The 21844-nt window shown below is 47.8% G+C and overlaps 1 protein-coding gene across 1 annotated transcript in view; it reads left to right on the forward strand.

The window, feature by feature from the left end:
• LOC617705 (deleted in malignant brain tumors 1 protein-like) overlaps positions 1-21844 on the forward strand; it is an 82544-nt gene that overhangs the window by 38239 nt on the left and 22461 nt on the right. Inside the window, exons 19-29 of the mRNA XM_059882146.1 lie at positions 3032-3253; positions 3451-3499; positions 4572-4974; positions 6612-6638; positions 7408-7561; positions 9417-9634; positions 10440-10751; positions 14113-14233; positions 14825-15255; positions 16031-16054; positions 17265-17309. Of these exons, the coding sequence (XP_059738129.1) occupies positions 3032-3253; positions 3451-3499; positions 4572-4974; positions 6612-6638; positions 7408-7561; positions 9417-9634; positions 10440-10751; positions 14113-14233; positions 14825-15255; positions 16031-16054; positions 17265-17309 (2006 nt within the window). The remainder of the gene's footprint in view (positions 1-3031; positions 3254-3450; positions 3500-4571; positions 4975-6611; positions 6639-7407; positions 7562-9416; positions 9635-10439; positions 10752-14112; positions 14234-14824; positions 15256-16030; positions 16055-17264; positions 17310-21844) is intronic.

Below are 21844 nucleotides of genomic sequence, written 5' to 3' on the forward strand. Positions count from 1 at the left end.
TGTGCTTTCCCCAAGAGGTTGCCTTTCCAAGTGCCTGAGTCATTAGCTGCTATAACAAAAATTTAATAGACTGGGTGTCTTAATAAACAAAAGAAGTTTATTTTCTGTAGTGGCCCCATTGTGTAATGGTTAGCACTCTGGACTTTGAATCCAGTGATCAGAGTTCAAATCTCTGTGGGACATAACTATCTTTTGGGCTTCCCTGGTGGCTCAGATGGTAAAGAATCTGCCTGCAGTGTGGGAGACCTGGCCTCGATTGGGTCAGGAAGATCCCCTGGAGAAGAGACTGGCAACCCACTCCAGTATTCTTGCCTGGAGAATTCCAGGGACAGAGGAGCCTGGAGGACCGTGAAGTTGCATAAGTTGGACACCATTGAGTAACTAGATGACGTGACATGACGAACAAAAATATAATAGATTGGGTGTCTTAATAAACGACAGAAGTTTGTTTCTCACAGTTGTGCAGGCTGGCAAGTCCTAGATAAGTATTCCAGCAGGTTCAGTGTCTCGTGAGGACCTGTTCCCAGGCTCATAGATGGCTGTCTTTCACTGCGACTTCAGGTGAGAGAGGGGACCTGGAGCTTTCTCAGCCTCTTTATAAGGGCACTAATCCCATCATGAGGGCTCTGCCCTAACAACCTAGTAACTGCCCAAAGTCCCCACCTCCTAAGACTATTACTATTGAGGGTTAAGTTTCAAAAAATGAATTTTGAGGGGACACAAACCTTCTGCCTACAGCACCATCTGACAAATCCTTTCACATGTTAGGTGAAAACTGGTCTGGTCATCTGAGCTTAAGGAGTTTTTTTAAAATTCTTTTTTCATATTGTATTTTTTTATTAATTTATTTATTTTAATTGGAGGCTAATTACTTTACAATATTGTGGAGGTTTTTGCTTTACATTGACATGAATCAGCCATGGGTGTACATGTGTCCCCCATCCCAATCCCCCTCCCACCTCCCTCCACATCCCATCCCTCTGGATCATCCCAGTGCACCGGCTTTGAGTGCCCTGTTTCATGCATCAAACTTGGACTGGTGATCTATTTCACGTATAATAATATACATGTTTCAATGATATTCTCTCAAATCACCCTAACCTCACCTTCTCCCACAGTGTCCAAAAGTCTGTTCTTTATATCTGTGTCTCTTTTGCTGTCTCGCATATAGTGTCATTGTTCAGTTCAATTTAGTTCAGTCGCTCAGTCGTGTCTGACTCTTTGCAACCCCATGGACTGCTTCACGCCAGGCTTCCCTGTCCATCACCAACTCCCAGAGTTTACACAAACTCATGTCCATTGAGTCGGTGATGCCATCCAACCATCTCATCCTCTGTCATCCCCTTCTCCTCCTGCCTTCCATCTTTCCCAACAGCCTTGAGTAGTGTCAATAGAAAACAGCCTACAAAATTTTAAAAATTTATTCAGTTTGGTTCAGTTCAGTCGCTCAGTCATGTCCCCACAGACTTTTCAACCCCATGGACTACAACATGCCAGGCCTCCCTGTCCATCACCAACTCCTGAAGTTTACTCAAGCTCATGTCCATTGAGTCAGTGATGCCATCCAACCATCTCATCCTCTGTCGGCCCCTTCTCCTCCTGCCTTCAATCTTTCCGAGCATCAGTGTCTTTTCAAAATGAGTCAGTTATTCACATCAGGTGGCCAAAGTATTCGAATTTCAGCTTCAGCATCAGTCCCTCCAATGAACATTCAGGACTGATTTCCTTTAGGATGGACTGGTTGGATCTCCTTGCTGTCCAAGGGACTCTCAAGAGTCTTCTCCAACACCACAGTTCAAAAGCATCAATTCTTCGGCACTCAGCTTTCTTTATAGTCCAGCTGTTGTTACCATATTTCTAAATTCCATCAGATCAGATCAGATCAGTCGCTCAGTCGTGTCTGACTCTTTGTGACCCCATGAATCGCAGCACGCCAGGCCTCCCTGTCCAACACCAACTCCCGGAGTTCACTGACACTCACGTCCATCGAGTCAGTGATGCCATCCAGCCATCTCATCCTCTGTCTTCCCCTTCTCCTCCTGCCCCCAATCCCTCCCAGTATCAGAGTCTTTTCCAATGAGTCAACTCTTGGCATGAGGTGGCCAAAGTACTAGAGTTTCAGCTTTAGCATCATTCCTTCCAAAGAAATCCCAGGGCTGATCTCCTTCAGAATGGACTGGTTGGATCTCCTTGCAGTCCAAGGGACTCTCAAGAGTCTTCTCAAACACCACAGTTCAAAAGCATCAATTCTTCGGTGCTCAGCCTTCTTCACAATCCAACTCTCACATCCATACATGACCACAGGAAAAACCATAGCCTTGACTAGATGGACCTTTGTTAGCAAAGTAATGTCTCTGCTTTTGAATATGCTATCTAGGTTGGTCATAAGGGTGTTTTTCTTTCTGACTTACTTCACTCTGTATAATAGGTTCCAATATCACTTAAGGAGTTTTAATCACTGAGCTCAACTTCCCGTGCAGTTGGAGAAGACCCCATGAGCATCCCTGAGGCCATCATGGAGGGAACCCCAGCTGGGGTGACCCACACAAGGACCCCACCCCTCCACTCTCAGCCAGCTCCGTTTGGGACACAGCCTCTTCCTCTGGCTGAACCCCAGTCTGTTCATCGTCATTACCTTTTCTGACCTTTATTCTTCCGCCTGGTGCTACGCACAGTAGATCATCTTCCTCTTCCCTCCGAAAATGTCTATCCTGTTCCTACTAAGACTCTTCTTTTGCATATTAAATAGCCTGAGTTCATTCGTTCCTCATATTCCCCCTTGGTGGGGGAGCTGAAATAGACCAGGAAAGACAAGAGACTGGCTGACCTGGACCAGTCCCAACAAGGAGTGGGACAAAAGGGCAGACTCAGGCAGCATCAGAGGGGTCAAGTCCATGAGGGAGATGTGTGGTTGGAAGGAGATGCAGGGGTGACTGCAGTTTCTGGCTGCATGTGATTCAAAAATTTGACTTTATGTATAACATTCTGGCAGATTTCCTTGGGGAGCTTAACTCTGCCTTCACCTCCTCAGCTTAGAGGACGTCTACGGGTGCCCTTACGACTTCATCGAAGTGTTCGATGGACAGCAGGTTGCCTCGCTCTCCTTGGGCAGATTTTGTGCTGGAACTGAGCTCACATTCCACTCTTCTTCAAACATCCTGACCACGGTGTTCAGGAGCGACTCCAGGATCACAAACACGGGGTTCTACGCCATGTACAGCGCCATCCAGCAGGACAAAAGGGAGAGCGGTGGGTATCCTAACTTGGACTTCAGGGGGATGTCCTGTCTAATGTGCACCCTTTCCCTTTAAGAGAGGAGATGCTTTTGTAAATCTGACCTGTGGGTTCCACCCGCATTACTGACATCTGAGTGACATCACTCTGACACTGACAGCCCCCAGATCACCCCTCCCCCTGCTCTGTCCCTCAATGTCGTCTTCCTCCACCAAGATGTCCCCCTAAAGAGATAGAGAGCCGAGTCTCACGTCTTGCCATGGCCGTGCGTGTTGAGGGAGGGCCCATGACAACAGCCTCCTCTTCTCCAAAGGAAGCAGAAATGCAGTAAGGCAGATCTTTCTAGAACAAAGCCGTCTCAAACTACAACTGCCAACCCACCTGCTTCCAGCTGAGTTCAATACAGAAACCATCCAGAATACTTCCTATACAAGATAGGAAGATGATTACAGAGCTCTCAGCAGATAATGCTGAGGGTGACTGTGCAACTTATCCCTCAGTCAGGGGACTTCAGAGAGTATAAAAAGGACTCTGAAATAATTGCCAGTAGTAGTGTTAGTCGCTCAGTCATGTTCGACTCTTTGTGACCCCATGGACTGTAGCCCCCCAGGCTCCTCTGCCCATGGGATTCTCCAGGCAAGAATACCTGGGTGGGTTGCCATTTCCTTCTCCAGGGAATCGTCTCCACCCAGGGATCCAACCCAGGTCTCCCACATTGCAGGCAGATTCAACAGGCATTAATTGACCTTCCCCAGTCATAAACCAGGAAGCTATAACAAACCTAGACAGCCTATTAAAAAGCAGAGACATCACTTTGCCAACAAAGGTCCATCCATAGAGACAATGGTTTTTCCAGTATTCATGTATGGATGTGAGAGTTGGACCATAAAGAAGGCTGAGTGCAGAAGAATTGATGCTTTTGAATTGTGGTGCTGGAGAAGATGCTTGAAAGTCCCTTGGACAGCAAGGAGATCCAACCAGTCCATCTTAAAGGAGATCAGTCCTGAATATTCACTGGAAGGACTGATACGGAAGTGGAAGCTCCAATACTTTGGCCACCTGATGTGAAGAGCTGACTGATTGGAAAAGACTCTGGTGCTGGAAAAGATTGAAGGCAAAAGAGGGGGTGGCAGAGGATGAGATAATTAGCATCACCAATTCAATGGACATGAATCTGAGTAACCATCGGAAGATAGTGGAGGAACCTGGCGTGCTGCAGTCCATGAGGTCACAAAGAGTTGGCGGCAACTTAGTGACTGAACAGTTCCTGGCACATCAGGACATAGGGTCTCCCTATCTAGAGTCCAGCAGCTGAATATGCAGAAAGGTGCCCATAGGAGAATGTCAGAGATCCTCTCTTGGGCAGAAGGTTCCAGAGAGATGGGGCACAGCCCCGCAGCTCAGGAGACTCTGCTTTCCCGTCCCCAGGTGAGTCCCTGAGGCTGGGGAATGGCAGTCACAGATGTGAGGGTCGGGTGGAGGTCTCCTACAACGGCACCTGGGGCACCGTGTGCGACGACAGCTGGGACCTGACGGACGCCAGGGTCGTGTGCCAGCAGCTTGGCTGTGGCGAGGCCTTGTCAGCCCCAAAGCAGAGCTACTTCGGTGGAGGCACTGGCCACATCATCCTGGACAACGTGCAGTGCGTGGGGAATGAGGCCAAGGTGTGGCAGTGCCCCCACAGCGGCTGGTTCTCCCACAACTGCGGGCACCACGAGGACGCAGGCGTCGTCTGCTCAGGTGAGCCCCCAGGACACGGCACACCTTGGTGGGGGGGAATCTCACCCCAGCAGCCTCTGGGAAGGGGCGTGACTTGGGAGTAATTGGAGCTGTGGGCTCCAAGCCATCTTTTTAAGTCAGTTTGCTGAAGAGGTAGTTTGCTTTCTCTTGAATTGTTGTGCTTGTAAAATGCTCAAGTGAAGTGAAAGTCGCTCAGTTGTATCTATTTGTGACCCCTTGGACTATATATTAGCCCATGGAATTCTCCAGGCTGGAATACTGGAGTAGGTAGCCTTTCCCTTCTTCAGGGGATCTTCCCAACCCAGGGGTCAAACCCAGGTCTCCCGCACCGCAGGCAGATTCTTTACCAGCTGAGCCACAAGGGAAGCCAGAAAATGCTCAAAGTCCCACCTTAAAAGCTCTGGTGAGGAACTTTCCTTGGGGTCTTGTGGTTAAGGCTCCATGCTTCCAGTGCAAGGGGTATGAGTTTGATCCCTAGTTAGGGAACTAAGATCCCATCTGCTGTATGGCAAAAAAATAGTCATCATAGATCACTCATATTTTTTAAAGAAAGCTTCAGTGGTTAAATAGAGGGTTATATTACCAGGGTTTTGGAAAAGACCCTGATGCTGGGAAAGAATGGAGGCAGGGGAAGAAGGGGACCACAGAGGATGAGATGGTTGGATGGCATCACTGACTCGATGGACATAAGTTTGAGCAAGCTCCAGGAGATGGTGAAGGACAGAGAAGCCTGGCATGCTGCAGTCTATGGAGTCAAAGAGTTGGATACAACCTAGCAACTGACCAACAACAGCAACGTGTCCAGTGAGTCAGTGATGCTATCTAACCATCTCATCCTCTGCCGCCCTCTCCTCCTTTCACTTTCGATCTTTCCCAGCATCGTGGTCTTTTCCAAGACCTTGATGGATTTAGTGCTACACTCCTAGCTGCCCAGAACAGAATACGTTTGATAAAAAAAAAAAAAACAGGCAAATAAAAATTTTAAAAAGCCTGATTTCCTTTTGTGTGACTGTCTTAATCCATCTCTTATTCTCTCTTCTGTCCTGGAACAGACATTGATGGCAACCCCAAATGTTTTCACTTCCAAACATTTTAACCCACTGCCAGGTCCCCAGTATGAGTGAATCCTAGCTACTTTTTCATCCTGTAATTGGGACACCATCTGATTAAATTATTTCTTGTTAAGTAACAAGAGCAAGGCAGTCCATCAGCGTTGGCAAAATGGTGGGGCTTGGGGGCGGGGGGGCATCAGAGGGTGAGAGGAGAAAGAGGTAGGAGGGAAGGAAAATTCAGATTCACCAGAAATGCAGTCTCTGGTCACTGGGATTTCCTGAATCGGTGTTCGCATGCAGTGGGGTGGAGTCGCTGTAGGGGTTGGGTTGGTAACTGCCTGCAGTGGTGATCATGCAGAGCAAGGAAACAGAAACCCAGGGTCAGCTCTCGACAAGTTGTATCAAGCTACACTTGTCTGCATACTTGTCCAGACACCCAGCCTCTCGTAGCAAGGGTGTATCCCTGTCCGCTACCGCACAGAGCAGTCACAGATCTGCACATGGACGTTTTTGAGTACTTTAAAGGAGTTTTCTGAATAAAAGTCCTTGCTTACAGTATCATTTTTTTTCTCTGTATTTTCACAGGCTCGACTGATGACAGCTCCCCTACAGGTACTTCAGCTGTATTTAAAGGTTTCTTGTGATTTTATGTTTGCTTTGTTTTCAATTGTAGAATTTGAAGCAACCAAATGAATGCTATTGCTTCCTTTTACATATGAGAAGCTCCAGCACAGAAAACCCGTTAGAAAAGCCACTTCAAAGCCAGTATTTCAGCCACAAAGTGGATGCTTTAAGTAACTGTGGTCTTGACTTCAGCTAGGGTTTGGACATAACACAACAAAGCGTCTCCCAACACAGCTGCTCTGTGAGCACAAAGTCACGTTGCACTGAACAGGGAGCCTTTGGCTTGCATCGTCTTTGCTCCCTTTTCATTAAAACACGTGCTCAGACCTGTCAGTGCACATGGGTTCACAAAGCCCTCTCAACCTTGTGTCCTGATCATTTCTCCTCACAAAAACAGTATAAACTCGGGACTTTCCTGGCAGTCCAGTGGGGAAGACTCCACGCTTCCAATCAGGGTTCAATACCTGGTCAGGGAGTTAAGATCCCACATACTGTACACATGGCAAAGAAGACACACACACACACACACACACACACTATAAGCTTGAGAGGACACAGGAAATGATCTTATCTAACAAAGAGCAAGCTGGGAAACTCCAAGAGCCTCCAAAGCTATTTTTTTTTTTCATAGTTACTAGCAAAAGCAGCTCTAGAACAAGTCCTCCTTATTCTGTTCCTAGCCCCTCTTGATCCCTCTAAAAACACCAGCAGAGGTTGGTGCCTCCTTCTGATGGGGTTTCTTTACTGTTTCTCGCAGATGAAAATATCCATTGTGGCGGTTTGCTGACAAGTAATTCGGGCTCATTCTCCAGCCCCTGGTATCCTAAAAAATACCCCACAAATGTGGTGTGTGCCTGGGACATACAAGTGGATAGCAGGGCGCGTGTCAAACTTACCTTCGAAGTGATAAAGTGAGTACATAGCTCCTGCTTTTACTCTGCTCTTGACTTGATTACACTGCCTGCTACCACCACCACCACACCCCACCCTCGCCAAAAAGTCCAGCTTTCATATTCAGTTCTCAAAAGTAAGGAAGGCCTTGGAGACCCATCCAGTAATACTGATCAAAAAAGGTTTTTTAATTGTATGTATTTATTCATTTTGGCAGTGCTGGGTCTTCGTTGCTGCGTGGGCTTTCCTCCAGGTGCAGCGAGGGGGCTGCTCTTCGTTGCAGTGTGCAGGCTTCTCAGTGGTGGCTTCTCTCGTGGAGCACAGGCTCTAGGGCACACGGGCTCAAGTAGTTGTGCCCGGGTTTAGTTGCCCCTCGGTTTGTGAGGTCTTCCCAGACCAGGGATCAAACTCGCGCCCCTTGCTTTGGCAGGTGGATTCCTAACCACTAGACCACCAGGGAAGTCCCCAGATCAAAATTTAAACACGTAGATCTTTTAACCCAGCAATTCCAGTTCCAGGAAATTGGTCTACAGATAAAATCTTGTGTGCACTGAGAAAAATCTTGGCTTATAGTAGCACTAGGTTGGAAGCAGTCTTATTGCCCACCAGTAGGGGGTGAGTTAAATAGATTTGGTACATCTATCTATTGCTATCACACAGTTCAGTTCAGTCATGTCCGACTCTTTGTGACCCCATGGACTGCAGCACACCAGGCCTCCCTGTCCATCACTGACTCCCAGAGCTTGCTCAGATTCACATCCATCGAGTTGATGATGCCATCCAACCATCTAATCCTCTGTCATCCCCTTCTCTTCCTTCCTTCAGTCTTTCCCAGCAACAGGGTCTTTTCCAATGAGTCAGTTCTTCACATCAGGTAGCCAAAGTACTGGAGCTTCAGCTTCATCCTCAGTCCTTCCGATGTATATTCAGAGTTGATTTCCTTTAGGATGGACTGGTTGGATCTCCTTGCAGTCCAAGGGACTCTCAAGAATCTTCTCCAATGCCACAGTTCAAAAGCATCAGTTCTTCAGTGCTCAGCTTTCTTTACGGTCCAACTCTCACATTTATTCATGACTAATGAAAAAATCATAGCTTTGACTAGACAAACCTTTGTTGGCAAAGTAATGTCTCTGCTTTTTATATGTTGTCTATGTTGGTCACAGCTTTTCTTCCAAGGAGCAAGTGTCTTTTAATTCCATGGCTGCAGTCACCATCTGCAGTGATTTTGGAGCCTAAGAAAATAAAGTCTGCCACTGTTTCCATTGTTTCCCCATCTATTTGACATGAAGTGATGGGACTGGATTTTAAAGCCAGCTTTTTCATTCTCCTCTTTCACTTGCATCAAGAGGCTTTTTAGTTCCTCTTCACTTTCTGCCATAAATGTGGTGTCATCTGCATATCTGAGGTTATTGATATTTCTCCCAGCAATCTTGATTGCTGTCTCACATGTAGGGTGTATTGCTATGGAATGATCTGTAAGATCGTGGCCAGTAGTACAGGGACTGACATTATGCATAGACCATCTCTGGAAGGAAACAAATGGAAACTGTTCATTGGAGCTGCTTGTGGGAAGGGGACTAGTCAGAGCTCGAAGAAAAGTTGCTTTTAACCATGTGCCCACCATTACCACTTAAACTGTATTCCTTATGCTTGTAATACATATTCAGAAAATACAATTGAATGAAAACTTCAAAAAATTAGAAGATTTTTAGAGTTGTGAAGATATGCACTGCCTGCACCGATGGGGTTATGGCTCCCTCCATCCTGTTTGAAGAGATGCAGGTTCCAGGCAGCTCTTCTAGAGCGGAACAATCTTGGTGGTGCCTCCTGGGGGAAAGTCCATGGCTAGATCTGAACGCTGTCATGACTTCACAGATTGGAAAACTTCTACAACTGTCCGTATGACTTCATTGAAATCTTTGATGGCCCACAAAGTGAATCTTCTTCGCTGGGGAGGTTCTGTTCCGGCACAACCCCAGTATTTACCTCCTCGGCAAATCGCCTGACCGTGGTCTTCCAGAGCGACGCCATTGTCACCAATGTTGGCTTTTCTGCATCCTATGAGGCTGTCCTGCAAGATGAGAACAACACTGGTGGGTTCGCGGATCATCATAGCCCCTGGCCCTGCCTGGCAATGACAGGAAGGGTGGATGACTGACTCTGTGGTCAGGGAAAGGGGTCCCGAGCGCCTTAGTTTACCCTCCAGATCTGGCTAGAGAAAGTGGTTGAACGCCCAGTGCTGCCATGAAACCACACGTCCACATACATCTGACGACAGAGCACGTGACCCCGGGTGAGAGGGTGCGTGGCTGATGCTGTCCCCGAGCCTTTGCACTCAGAACGCCTGCCTAGACGATGTGGGTCCTGACTAGGGCAACAGCAGCCAGGTCCCCAAGCTTTGTGCTTCCCACATCACACAGGGAGCTTGGGGACCTCCTTTGGGCTCTGTGAGCAGGCAGTCCTGTCTGGGAAAGAGCTTTAAAAAGCACGTTGTCATTGTTTTGTTTTGTCACTAAGTTGTATCCAACTCTTTTGCAAACTCATAGACTGTAGCCTGCCAAGCTCCTTTGTCCATGGGATTTCTGTCAAAAATACTGGAGTGGGTTGCTGTTTCCTCCTCCAGGGGATCTTCCCAACCCAGGGATCCAACCTGTGTGTCCTGCATAGCAGGCGGATTTCTTTATCGCTGAGCCACCTGGGAAGCCCTCAAAAAAGCCTACGCCACCCCAAATCACATTGACCAGAATCATGAAACCCAAAGTACCTTTGTAGGCTCTTTAACCCACCTCAGTCCCTTACTAGAATGAGAAGAGAGCCCTGGGAAGCTTGTCAGCTCAGAGGAGAGGCACAGAACTTCCTTGAAGGCAGAGCAGTGACCCGGGCGTGTCTGTTTCCTAGACGCGATGCTCAGGCTGGCCGACGGCAGCCCTCCCTGTGAGGGCCGCGTGGAGCTGCACTTCAACGGCAGCTGGGGGACTGTGTGTGATGACAGCTGGGACCTGCAGGACGCCGAGGTGGTGTGCCGGCAGCTGAGCTGCGGCGGAGCAGTGTCAGCCCCCGGGAGGGCGAGATTCGGCCGAGGCCTGGGCCCCATCGCCCTGGACGACGTGAGATGTGTGGGGACTGAAGCCAGGCTGTGGCAGTGTCTGCACGGCGGCTGGTTCTCCCACAACTGTGGCCACCACGAGGATGCTGGCGTCGTCTGTTCAGGTGAGCCTGATGCTGGGGCCCGGGGTGGGCAATACGACATTCCTGCTCCATGAGTCTTCACCCAAGTGTACTTAGAGCCATGAGGAAGTCCTGGATGGTCCCTGTTTCCCAAGCTTCAGCCCTGCATGGTCCCCGTCATGCGCCACCCACAGTGGTTGTTGTTCTTGTAGTCGCTAAGTCATGTGTGACTCTTTATGACCCCGTGGACTGTAGCACAACAGGCTTCTCTGTCCTCCACTATCTCCTGGAGTTTGCTCAAATTCATATCCTTTGAGTCGGTGATGTACCTAACCATCCTATCCTCTGCCACCCCCTTCTCCTTTTGCCTTCAATCTTTCCCAGCATCGGGGTCTTTTCCAGTAAGTCAGCTCTTTGGATCAGGCACCCAAAGTATTGGAGCTTCAACTTCAGCATCAGTCCTTCCAATGAATATTGATGATTGATTTCCTTTGACTGGTTTGGTCTCCTTGTAGTCCAAGGGACTCACAAGAGTCTTCTCCAGCACCACAATTCAAAAGCATCAATTCCTTGGTGCTCAACCTTCTATATGGTCCAACTCTCACCACATCCACACATAAGTACTGGAAGAAACAGAGCTTTGACTATACAGATCTTGGGAAAGTGATGTCTCTGTTTTTTAATACGCCGTCTAGGTTTGTCATAGCTTTTCTTCCAAGAGCAAGTGTCTTTTAATTTCACAGCTGCAGTTACAGTCTGCAGTGATTTTGGAACCCCAAAAAGAAAATCTGCCACTGTTTCCATTTTTTCCCCTTCTATTTGCCATAAGGTGATGGGACCAGATGCCATGATCTTAGTTTTTTGAATGTTGAGTTTCAAACCAGCTTTTTCACTCTCCTCTTCACCCCCATAAAGAGGCTCTTTAGTTCCTTTTCACTTTCTGCCATTAGAGTGGTGTCATCTGCATATCTAAGGTTGTTGATATTTCTCCCAGCAATCTTGATTCCAGCTTGATATCTGAGGTTGTTGATATTTCTCCCAGCAATCTTGATTCCAGCTTGTGATTAATCCAGCCCGGCATTTCACAGTATGTACCCATAGTTGAGTTTTCTTAATGCTTTCCTTTATATCAACTCTTCTCTCTTCACTTAAGTGAATTCATTTTACAAGGAAAATTTATATCATCACAATATGGAGGGTCAGGATCACTTGCCATGAATAGAAAATACATAGGAATAAATACAGCAGCAATAAAACAAAGTTAAAATGGTTAAAAATAAATAGTGAACTACCTAACCAATTCACAACTACCTACATCTGAAAATATCCTTAAGCAGAACAGAACTAAATGCAAGCTTTTATATTTTAATTCAATGAATGCATGACTCTGAAAATAGAAGTCATGTAACCTCAGATTTTCTGGCCCCCCACCAGTGATGGGTGATGCCTTGGGAATGGTCTCTCGGTTCAGACCCTCACCCGCACCAGTTTCACAGGTAACCAGGGATGCTCTGAGAGTCACAGAGCTGGGAGCCCAGCTCCTCACCCAGCATTCTTACTCCTCAGTTGTATCCCAGTTGAGCCTCTGCAGATAAATTCAGTACTTGGAGTCAAAAGCCCCCCCTTTATCTCCACATCCTTCTGGCTTTGGCTGGCAAGAGGCAAACTGGTTCATCAGCTAGACTGGCAGCAACCACCTGAGACAGGAGGAAAGAACAAGCAGGGGGTGAAAGGCCTGAAAGGTTCTGAGAGGAGGAGAGAAGTGAAGAGCAGAATCAGTGCTCTCAGCAAAGCAGGAGCCATAGCATCAGAGGACAAGGCTGGGGACCTACGGGGCAGGAAGGTTTGGAGCAAGAGCCCTGGGTACCCAGGAGGTGGTGGAGGGGGGCGCAGAGGGGCCTGACCCAGCTCCACCACCCACTCTGGGGACCGTCTGCTCCTTCCCAGCGCTGACCTTGCCAGTGTATGTCTTTGAGACAAACGTGGTTCTGCCCTTTGCAGACTGACGTTTAGTCTGGGAGGCAAGACCACACCCAGGAAGAATTACCAAACCAAACCAACTGGCAAGATAGGTGCTCCACACAAGTCGACCATCCCTATGGCCTTTGTTTGCTACCCGCCCGCCCACCACCAAAATCCACAAAAATGACATTGCAGTTTCCGGCAATGGGACAGAAATAAAGTAGGACATATGGACATTGTAGCCATGGCAACTCAGGGCCATTCTCAGATGCCCAGATGGGGTACAGTTTCTTCCCCAAACAAGACATACACCTCATTGCTTCAAACAAGCAAATCTACCCCCTTGAATTTAAGAAGAATCAAGGGATGTAATCTGATTTACATGTCTCTTGATTTACGTCTCTCGTAGCCTCCCTGCCTTACTCAACACCGTCAGCGGCTGTGGGCCACCCAACTTCAGGTAATTGCAGTTGTTCTGAACTAAGTGGCTATAACTTGCCTTGGCAAAGTCACCATGGGAGATAGGGTTGTGATTCAAGGACCAGATGACCTGAGTTTGTTCCCCTGGCTTCACCTTCACCAGCAGTGGGACCTTGAGCAAATCCCTGAACCTCTCCATGCCTCGGTTTCCTCTTCTGGCTAAGGATGAGAAGGAAAATCATAGCATTGGTATCGTAAAGCCAGGCTGGGGTTCACTGGATCTCTCTACATAGAGTAGGGGGCTGCTTGCTGTGTGGGGCTTGCCAGTCAGATGTCAGCTATCTTCTTAACCCCACTTCCATCTCCCTGTCTTCTCACCCACTCCCTTCCATCACCCTGCAGGGTGTTGCGTCTGAAATTGCCTTCTGCTTGACAGAACTGTAAATGAAGGAGCCAAAATCACCACTCCTTAAGTCTTTCCCTGACTCTGATTGGCCCAGTCATTGTCACATTTTGAATTAGGTCAGCTCCTTTTCCATAGTCTTTAAGAATAAAATAAAATGTGCTGAGAAGAGTTAGAAAAAAAGAGAAGTGAACCCTAGCCTTTAATGAGCACTAGAGTAGGTTATACTGAAGAGCAGTGATCCCCAAAGGATGCTTGTTGACTTTAAAATATACCTACTGTTTGTTCATCTATCAACCCCTCTACTCCATGCTTTTATTTTCTTGAGCTTGTATGAGTTGGCTTGTACCTTTCCAGACACACCAGTTGGTGTGTTCTCCCCACAGAGAAAGGACTTGGGAAGGGAATCGAGTTAGAAACTAGATAATCTACAAGCCAGGGAGCCCTCCCCCCTCAAGCTTTGACTGACAGTTAGATATGTTTGACACTTAAAGAGGTTGTTGTATAATTTTTTCTTTCACGTTCTGTCTGTCCTTAGCGTCTTTTCCAGTGCCAACACAGGTGCCCACATCAACAGGTAATCTTTCCCACTTTCTTCAACTGCCTTCCCTTTCACAGTTTTAGGTCAGAAAAGCTCCAGCATTACCATGGGAGAAAACGTCCCTGCAGAAAACACCTTCCTCCGCAGCCTCAGGCCGTACACATGGCTGCTGTTGAAGGAAGGGCTGATGAAGTCCAGGTTCACCTAGAAAATCCGCCTTTGGAAAGGGAGAGGAAAGAGGCTGGGAGATGCAAGGATGGCTTGTGGGAACCGGAGTGGAAGCCAGCAAGGCTGGAATTGGTGTACCTGGCTGACCCCACATCTCCACCCAGTCCTGCTGTGAGCTTCCCTCAGCTGTGTTCTGAACATATCCAACCTCTACTCTTTTTTGTAACACTGCCCTTTGACCGTGGGGAGCGGCCTGTGATGACTGCCCTTTATACTTCCCAGAGCATCATTGCATGCGGTGACACCTGATCCTGGGGATGATGTACATGCAAATTATTGTTCTTGTCACTTGATCAGTGTGTACAAGGCTCTCAGAGAATCTTACACACACACACACACACACACACACGTCCACACAACAGTTAGTGTGTGCCTGATAGCTTCTCATGAAAAGTCCAACAAACCCTGTGAGTGCCAGAGACCAAGACGTCACAGCAAGAAGGGGCAGCTGTGCAGGGAGGCAGGGCTCTGGAGCAGCTGACTAAGGAGCAAAACCATTTCTTAGTCAGCTGTAATGCTGAAAAAACACAAAGTAATACCCAGGGCAAACTTAAAATGAAGAGGGGCAGTAGATTTGTTCTCATCCATGGTCAGTGCCCAAATTCCAAGAGATACGGACTCTTTCAGTGGCCTCTCTGCACAAGCCTTGATGGGTGTCATTGTTTGGATTGTCCACCAAGGTCTGGGCCTGCGGCTGGCTGATGGGTCAAACCGGTGTGAGGGCCGAGTGGAAGTCTGCCATGCCGACACCTGGGGCACCGTGTGTGATGACAGCTGGTCCATCGAGGATGCCCACGTGGTCTGCAAGCAGCTTGGCTGTGGCCGGGCCATGTCTGCCCTCCCGGGGGCCAGATTCAGCCCCGGGGCAGGCAGCATTCTCTTGGACGATGTCAACTGCACAGGCAGTGAGTCTTCCCTGGCGCAGTGCCCTCACAGCGGCTGGTTCACCCACAACTGCGGGCACCATGAAGACGCTGGTGTCGTCTGCTCAGGTGAGCACAGGTGTCTTCTGGGCCAGGCGCAGAGCTGCCCAGGCCAAGCCTGGAATTTTCACATTGAGTCTGGAATTCCTCCATGCCTTCAACCTTTCACTGTACTCCAGATGGCAGATTTCTATTCTAACTCTGAAAAATATGCCAGCTGCTTAATATATGGGAGGACACCATCCAGCTTGAGTGTCTGCAAAGATTAATCAGTTGTAAAATAAAGAAACTAATAGTACTTATTTCATAAAGCTGATGGGTGGATTAAGTGAAACATTCCTTGTAGAATACGTAGTCAAGCATATAACACATTGTCAATGTACAAAAAGAATCCTGCCAGTGCAGGAAACCTGCGTTCGATTCCTGGGTCCAGAAGATCCCCAGGAGGAGGAAATGGCAACCCACTTCAGTATTCTTGCCTGGGAAATCTCATGGGGAGAGGAGCCTGGCGGGCTACAGTTCAGTGGGTTGCAAACAGTCGGACATAACTTAGTGACTAAACACACACAAAAACACAAATGTGCAAAAACTTTAATTATTTTACTGTTGGCGGTGGTATTTTGGTTGCCAAGGCAAACTCTGTCTGAATCACTAGCTCAGAGATTTTAGCCAGGTGAGACAGCCCACAGCTGGCTGTGAAAACCCAGAGGCACAGCCCTGGATGCTTCAGGACAGTTGTTTCCCAGGCCTGTTGAGCAGCATGCTAACTGAGACTGTGATCTTTGAACCACTCCACCACCCTGGCTTCTGTTAATCCATCCTCCTGTTTCCTTTATCTCTGCAGATTCGGCAGCTGCTGGGAATCCAGGTACTTGTGTGCTCACATCCATTTTACTTGCTGATTGGTGACTAGCCATCTGGTGCAGGGTCCCCACGCTGGTCTTCCTTCCCAGTCTTAACTTAACCATGATGCTCTGAGGTCCTGACCCTTCCACCCTCCCAGAATGTGAAGCTGCCCCCAGTTCCGTGGGGGCCCTGCTTTGTACCCAGAAGGGAGGCTGTCCTGGGTGTTAGCATGCTGATATGTCATTGCTTCTGCATGTGAGAGCTGCACTTCGGTAAGACTCTGAGACACTAGTTCTTGACCCAGAACGGTGGCTCATGCTGCAGAGGCCATGGGGGCCAGAGACAGGAAGGTCTGGGGGCAGGTGGGCCTGGGTAGGAGCGGCTTCTCCCCTGGGAACACCCCTACCTGGGGCCTGGGATGCTGCCCCTGAATTCTGTGGCACTAACAAGATGCCCCCATCCTAGGGATCCATATCTGCATGATCCCAAAGTGAAAGTGAAAGTCGCTCAGTCCTGTCCGACTCTTTGAAACCCCATGGACTATATAGAGTCCATGAAATTCTCCAGGCCAGAATACTGGAGCGGGTAGCCTTTCCCCAGGAGATCTTCCCAACCCAGGGATCGAACCCAGGTCTCCTGCATTGCAGGCGGATTCTTTACCAGCTGAGCCACCAGGAAAGCCCAACAATACTGGAGTAGATAGCCTATCCCTTCTCCAGAGGATCTTCCTGATCCAGAAATCACACTGGGGTCTCCTGCATTGCAGGCGGATTCTTTACCAGCTGAGCTATCAGAGACAGCATCACTCTTAATTCTGCTATTTCCTTATTACCAACTGGAATGATGTGTACACATTTACGAGCTATCATATTTTAAATGGCAACTACTTAATGAGATATTAGAAGGGATGGTTTAAAGGCAAACTCATATGTGTGATTAGGATGGTACCTGAGAAAAACATGGGCTTCCCTGGTGGCTCAGACAATAAAGAATCTCCTGCGATGCAGGAGACCTGGGTTTGATCCCTGCGTTGGGAAGGTCCCCTGGAGAAGGGAATGGCTACCCACTCCAGTAGTCTTGCTGGAGAATCCCATAGACAGAGGAGCCTGGCATGCTGTGTTGGACACAACTGAGTGACTAACACTTTCACTTCACTGAGAAGAATATGAACTTTCATTGTGCTTGTTTGGAATGTCCTCATGGTGACTTATTTTTCTTTTTTATCTCTATAGTTACTTCAACTCCTGGGGAACAGTCACATGTTTACCAACCAATAGGTACTGTTTCCATTCTTATATTTTGAATCTGTTTTTCTAAGGCTGGGGTCCCGCCATTAGTGGCCAAGAGAAATGTAGCCAACATTATTCTCATAGTCCTGTATGGAGAAAAATCTGCTCATTAAAGGAACATGGGTGTTCCTCATGTAGGGACCTTTTCAGGGAGAACAAATAACCCACCTGCCCTGGGTTATAGTCATGGAAAGGCCTTATGAAGGCCCTGACCCACACAGGGCTCTGGTGGGTCCTTCTCAAAGAGGAAGCCCACCAAGCAGCCCCAAACCCTGGGACTCAGAATCTGAGGACTGACTTCGCCTGCTTTTAATTCAGGGCTCAGTGTCACTTAACCAAATCCTTACCTTCTTGAGCAATGATACCATCTCTTCTGCTACTTGTTCTCCTAACCTCTGACTTCCTCCATCATTCTCCAATGAATATAGTTTTCAAATTCAAGAAAAGTGAAAATAACTTTGTCCTGAAAATTTCATAATATACTTTGAGAGATCAGAGCTAGAAAAGCAGTCTGAATCCTAAGCCTTCAGCTGAACTGTGTTTAATTTTGAGAGAAACAACTTGAGAAATGACACCCGAGAGAGGATGAAGACTGGTTATTTTTATTTATTTATAATTTATTTACTTGGCCATGTCATGCCTTACCTGTGGCATGTGGGATCTAATTCCTAGATCAGGGGTTGAACCCTGATTCCCTGCATTGGGAACATGGAGTGTTAGCCCCTGGACCACCAGGGAAATTCGTAGAAGGTTATTTTTAGGTGTGTGTGTCTCCTTCAAGGGGCTTTCCTGATGACTCAGTGGTAAAGAATCTGCCTGAAGTGCAGGAGACTCAAGAGATGCAAATTCCATCCCTGGGTCAGGAAGATCCCCTGGAAAAGGAACTGGCAACCCGTTCCAGTGTTCTTGCCTGGGAAATCCATGGACAGAGGAGCCTGGTGGGCTACAGTCTGTGTGGCCGCAAAGAGTCGGACGTGACTGAGCATGCACACACACGCATACTACGTCTGCAATAAGCCAGCAAGGTCACTTGTGTTCCATAAAGAAACTGCCCAGTGAGGAAAGCACTGTAGAGTCTGTGCTAAATTTCAGATACAGAAAAGCCGTCCTTTTCTTTCTTCTGGGCATGTCATTCCCCGTGAATGTATGCAAAGTGCCCACAAACTGGGGTGGATTCTCTAGCTGGAAAGTCTTCTCATTTGAGAAGGGAGGGAAGCTTGTCAAGCCGGCCTGGCTCTGGGCTCCTGTAGATCTGCTGGTGGTGAGGCTGGCCAGCGGCAGGAAGGAGGTGTGAGGGCCGCGTGGAGATCTACCACCACGGCACCTGGGGGACGGTATGTGACGACCCCGGGACCCGCCGGCCGCCTGGGTGTTGTGCCGGCAGCTGGGCTGGCGGCCCTGAGGAGCAGTCTGTTTGGTGATGGCTTCGGCCCCATCTCCCTGGACCACGTGCCATGCGTGGGCGATCGGCCCACCTGGGCCGGTGCTGGCACCTCAGCCTGTCTATCCACAACTGTGGACCCCACGAGGATGCCGGGGCCGTCTGCGCAGGTACCGGACCTTCCCTGAGACCTGACCTCCTACCCTAGCAGCAGAGCCCCATCTGCCAAGCAAGCCGACCCCACAGGGTTTGGGACTCCAGGGCAGGCGAACGACTTATAAGGAAGCTTGAGTCCCATCAGGGTCCCCCAAACACAAGGTCAAGTCCCCTTCTCAACATTGTTCAGCAGGTCTCTGGGTCATTCCTAGCCTCTCTTCATTTGCTGATCTACCCAATGCTGAGTCAACACCCTTGAGTTCACTTTAGAGTCCAGTCCCTCCCATCTTCAAGGAATTGCCAGGTCCCCTCTGTCATCCACCCGCTGGGGTAATTCATTGCACTTCCTGTGTCTTGAAATGATCTGTTGTGAGCTTTAAAGCCGACTTAGTAGTGCTGTGTTGGGAAATTCCATGAACAAAACCGGCTTCCTCTCACCTATGTCCCTTGTGAAAGCGTCAACGCTACTTCTTTTGGCCCCAATGATTTGAGATAGTTTCCCTTTCTTCTTTTGATAATTCGGCCCAATTATGCACTATACGAGACTGCCAAAAAATGTAAAACAGAAAAGGAAATCTGATGAAAACACCCACTGCCCAGCTTCTCTTACTTTTTAAGAACAAAGACCGGAAGAATAGGATTCAGTCCATCCGTCCATTTATTTAACAGAAATTTACTGAGCACTCTGGGCTCCCCAGGTGGTGCTGGTGGTACAGAATCTCCCTGCCAATGCAGCAGATGTAAGAGATGTGGGTTCAATCCCTGAATTGGGAAGATCCCCTGGAGAGGGAATGGCAACCCATTCCAGTATTCCTGCCTGGAGAATTCCATGGACACTGGAGCCTGGTGAGCTACAGTCCATGGGGTCTCAAAGAGTCGGACGGGACTGAGAACACAGGCACTGAGCACTTTATATTCACCAGACACGACTCTAGGTGACTATAGTAACAAGAGCAGCAGACAGCCATTCTGCCCCCAGAGTGCTTACATTCCAGTGCGAGGCTTCAAGATCACGTCTGTGTTTCAGCCATGATAGATCATTACAAGAATAAATGAACGCTGAATTGGGGCTCATAATACCCTTTCTTGTGTTAAACAACCACTTTCTCCTAACACTTAGACAACTTAGTACTATGTCATAAGCTAGTTTGTTGGATGAAGATGAGAAACCAATGTTAGAAACCTAAAGTCAGGATTGGGAAGCTTCCTGTATGTGCGTGATCAGTTGCTTCCACCATGTCTGACTCTTTTGCAACCCCATGGACTGTAGCCCACAGGCTTCTCTGTATATGGGATCCTCCAGGCAAGAATACTGGAGTGGGTTGCCATCCCCTTCTCCAGGAGATCTTCCTGACCCAGGGATCAAAACTGTGTCCCCTGTATCTCCTGCTTTGCAGGTGGGTTCTTTAGCCACTGAGCCACCCTGGAAGCCCAGGAAGGTTCCTAGTACTTTGCAATTCTAGGAAATGTTTTCTCTTCACTGCATCCAGGAAACAGGCTTTCTGATCCACCCAGGGAGATCACACTGTTCCCACAATAATAAATGTTTGCTTCCCACTTCCTTCCTCATGCATCCCTGTCTCTGTTCCAGTCTCACCCAAGCAGCCTTTATCTTTTTTTTTTTTAATTTTATTTTATTTTTAAACTTTACATAATTGTATTAGTTTTGCCAATATCAAAATGAATCCGCCACAGGTATACATGTGTTCCCCATCCTGAACCCTCCTCCCTCCTCCCTCCCCATACCATCCCTCTGGGTCGTCCCAGTGCACTAGCCCCAAGCATCCAGTATCGTGCATCGAACCTGGACTGGCAACTTGTTTTTTACATGATATTTTACATGTTTCAATGTCATTCTCCCAAATCTTCCCACCCTCTCCCTCTCCCACAGAGTCCATAAGACTGTTCTATACATCAGTGTCTCTTTTGCTGTCTCGTACACCGGGTTATTGTTACCATCTTTCTAAATTCCATATATATGCGTTAGTATAATGTCACATTTCAGGTCTTTTTGTATCTAATTTGCATATCTGAGGTACAAATCTTTAAAATATTGGGTTGGCCATAAAGTGCATTTGGGGTTTTCCCTAAGCTGGAACCTGAAAACCCAAACGCACCTTGTGGCCAACCCAATCAAACAGTAGCTTCTAAATTTCTTACAAGTGGGTGGGATTTTTGTTTGGATTTTATGTTATTTTGGCCTCTGGTTTGTTTTTATCATTTCAGCGTCAGCCACAGAAATGATCACCTCACCTGGTAATTTTATTTTCTTGCTAGCTTGATATAAATCATAGATATATAGACTGCCTTGCATACAGTTAGGGTTAAAGTTTATACCTCATATGAAGATAACCAGCAAGCTCATATCAAACTAACATAAAGTACTCATATATTTCTTGAGTAACGTAGGCGTGAATTGGACAGATACTGATTACATGCCTTCAGTACGTAGGACACTGTTCATCATGCTTCTGAGTCCTTGGTGCCAGAGTAGGGAAGTCAGGAGCTTTGTTCATACTCACAACAGTGTCCACACATTTGGGAATTCAGTGAGTTAATTTTTAACTCACAGGACTTCAGGTGTCTCAGGCAAAAAATATACCTTTAGTCTGCATTTTCAGGAAACAATCTAGTCCCACATCTCCCATGTGTGTTTCACGTTATAGCACACCAATCCAATGATAGGTGAACTTTTATAAAGCATTTACGGGACTTCGCTGGTGGTCCAGTGGTTAAGACTCTGTGCTTCTGCTGCAGTAGACAAAGATTCGATCCCTGGTCTGGGAACTAAGATCCCACATGCTGTGCGGTCAAAAAAAAAAAGAAAGCATTTGCATGGCTAAGTAAGTTGAAAGTGGAAGTGAAAGTCACCCAGTCGTGTCTGACTCTTTGCGACCCCATGGACTATACAGTCCATGCAATTCTCCAGGCCAGAATACTGGGGTGGGTAGCCTTTCCCTTCTCCAGGGGATCTTCCTGACCCAGG

Source organism: Bos taurus, chromosome 26 (genome assembly GCF_002263795.3).
Source record: "Bos taurus isolate L1 Dominette 01449 registration number 42190680 breed Hereford chromosome 26, ARS-UCD2.0, whole genome shotgun sequence".
Taxonomy (NCBI): domain Eukaryota; kingdom Metazoa; phylum Chordata; class Mammalia; order Artiodactyla; family Bovidae; genus Bos; species Bos taurus.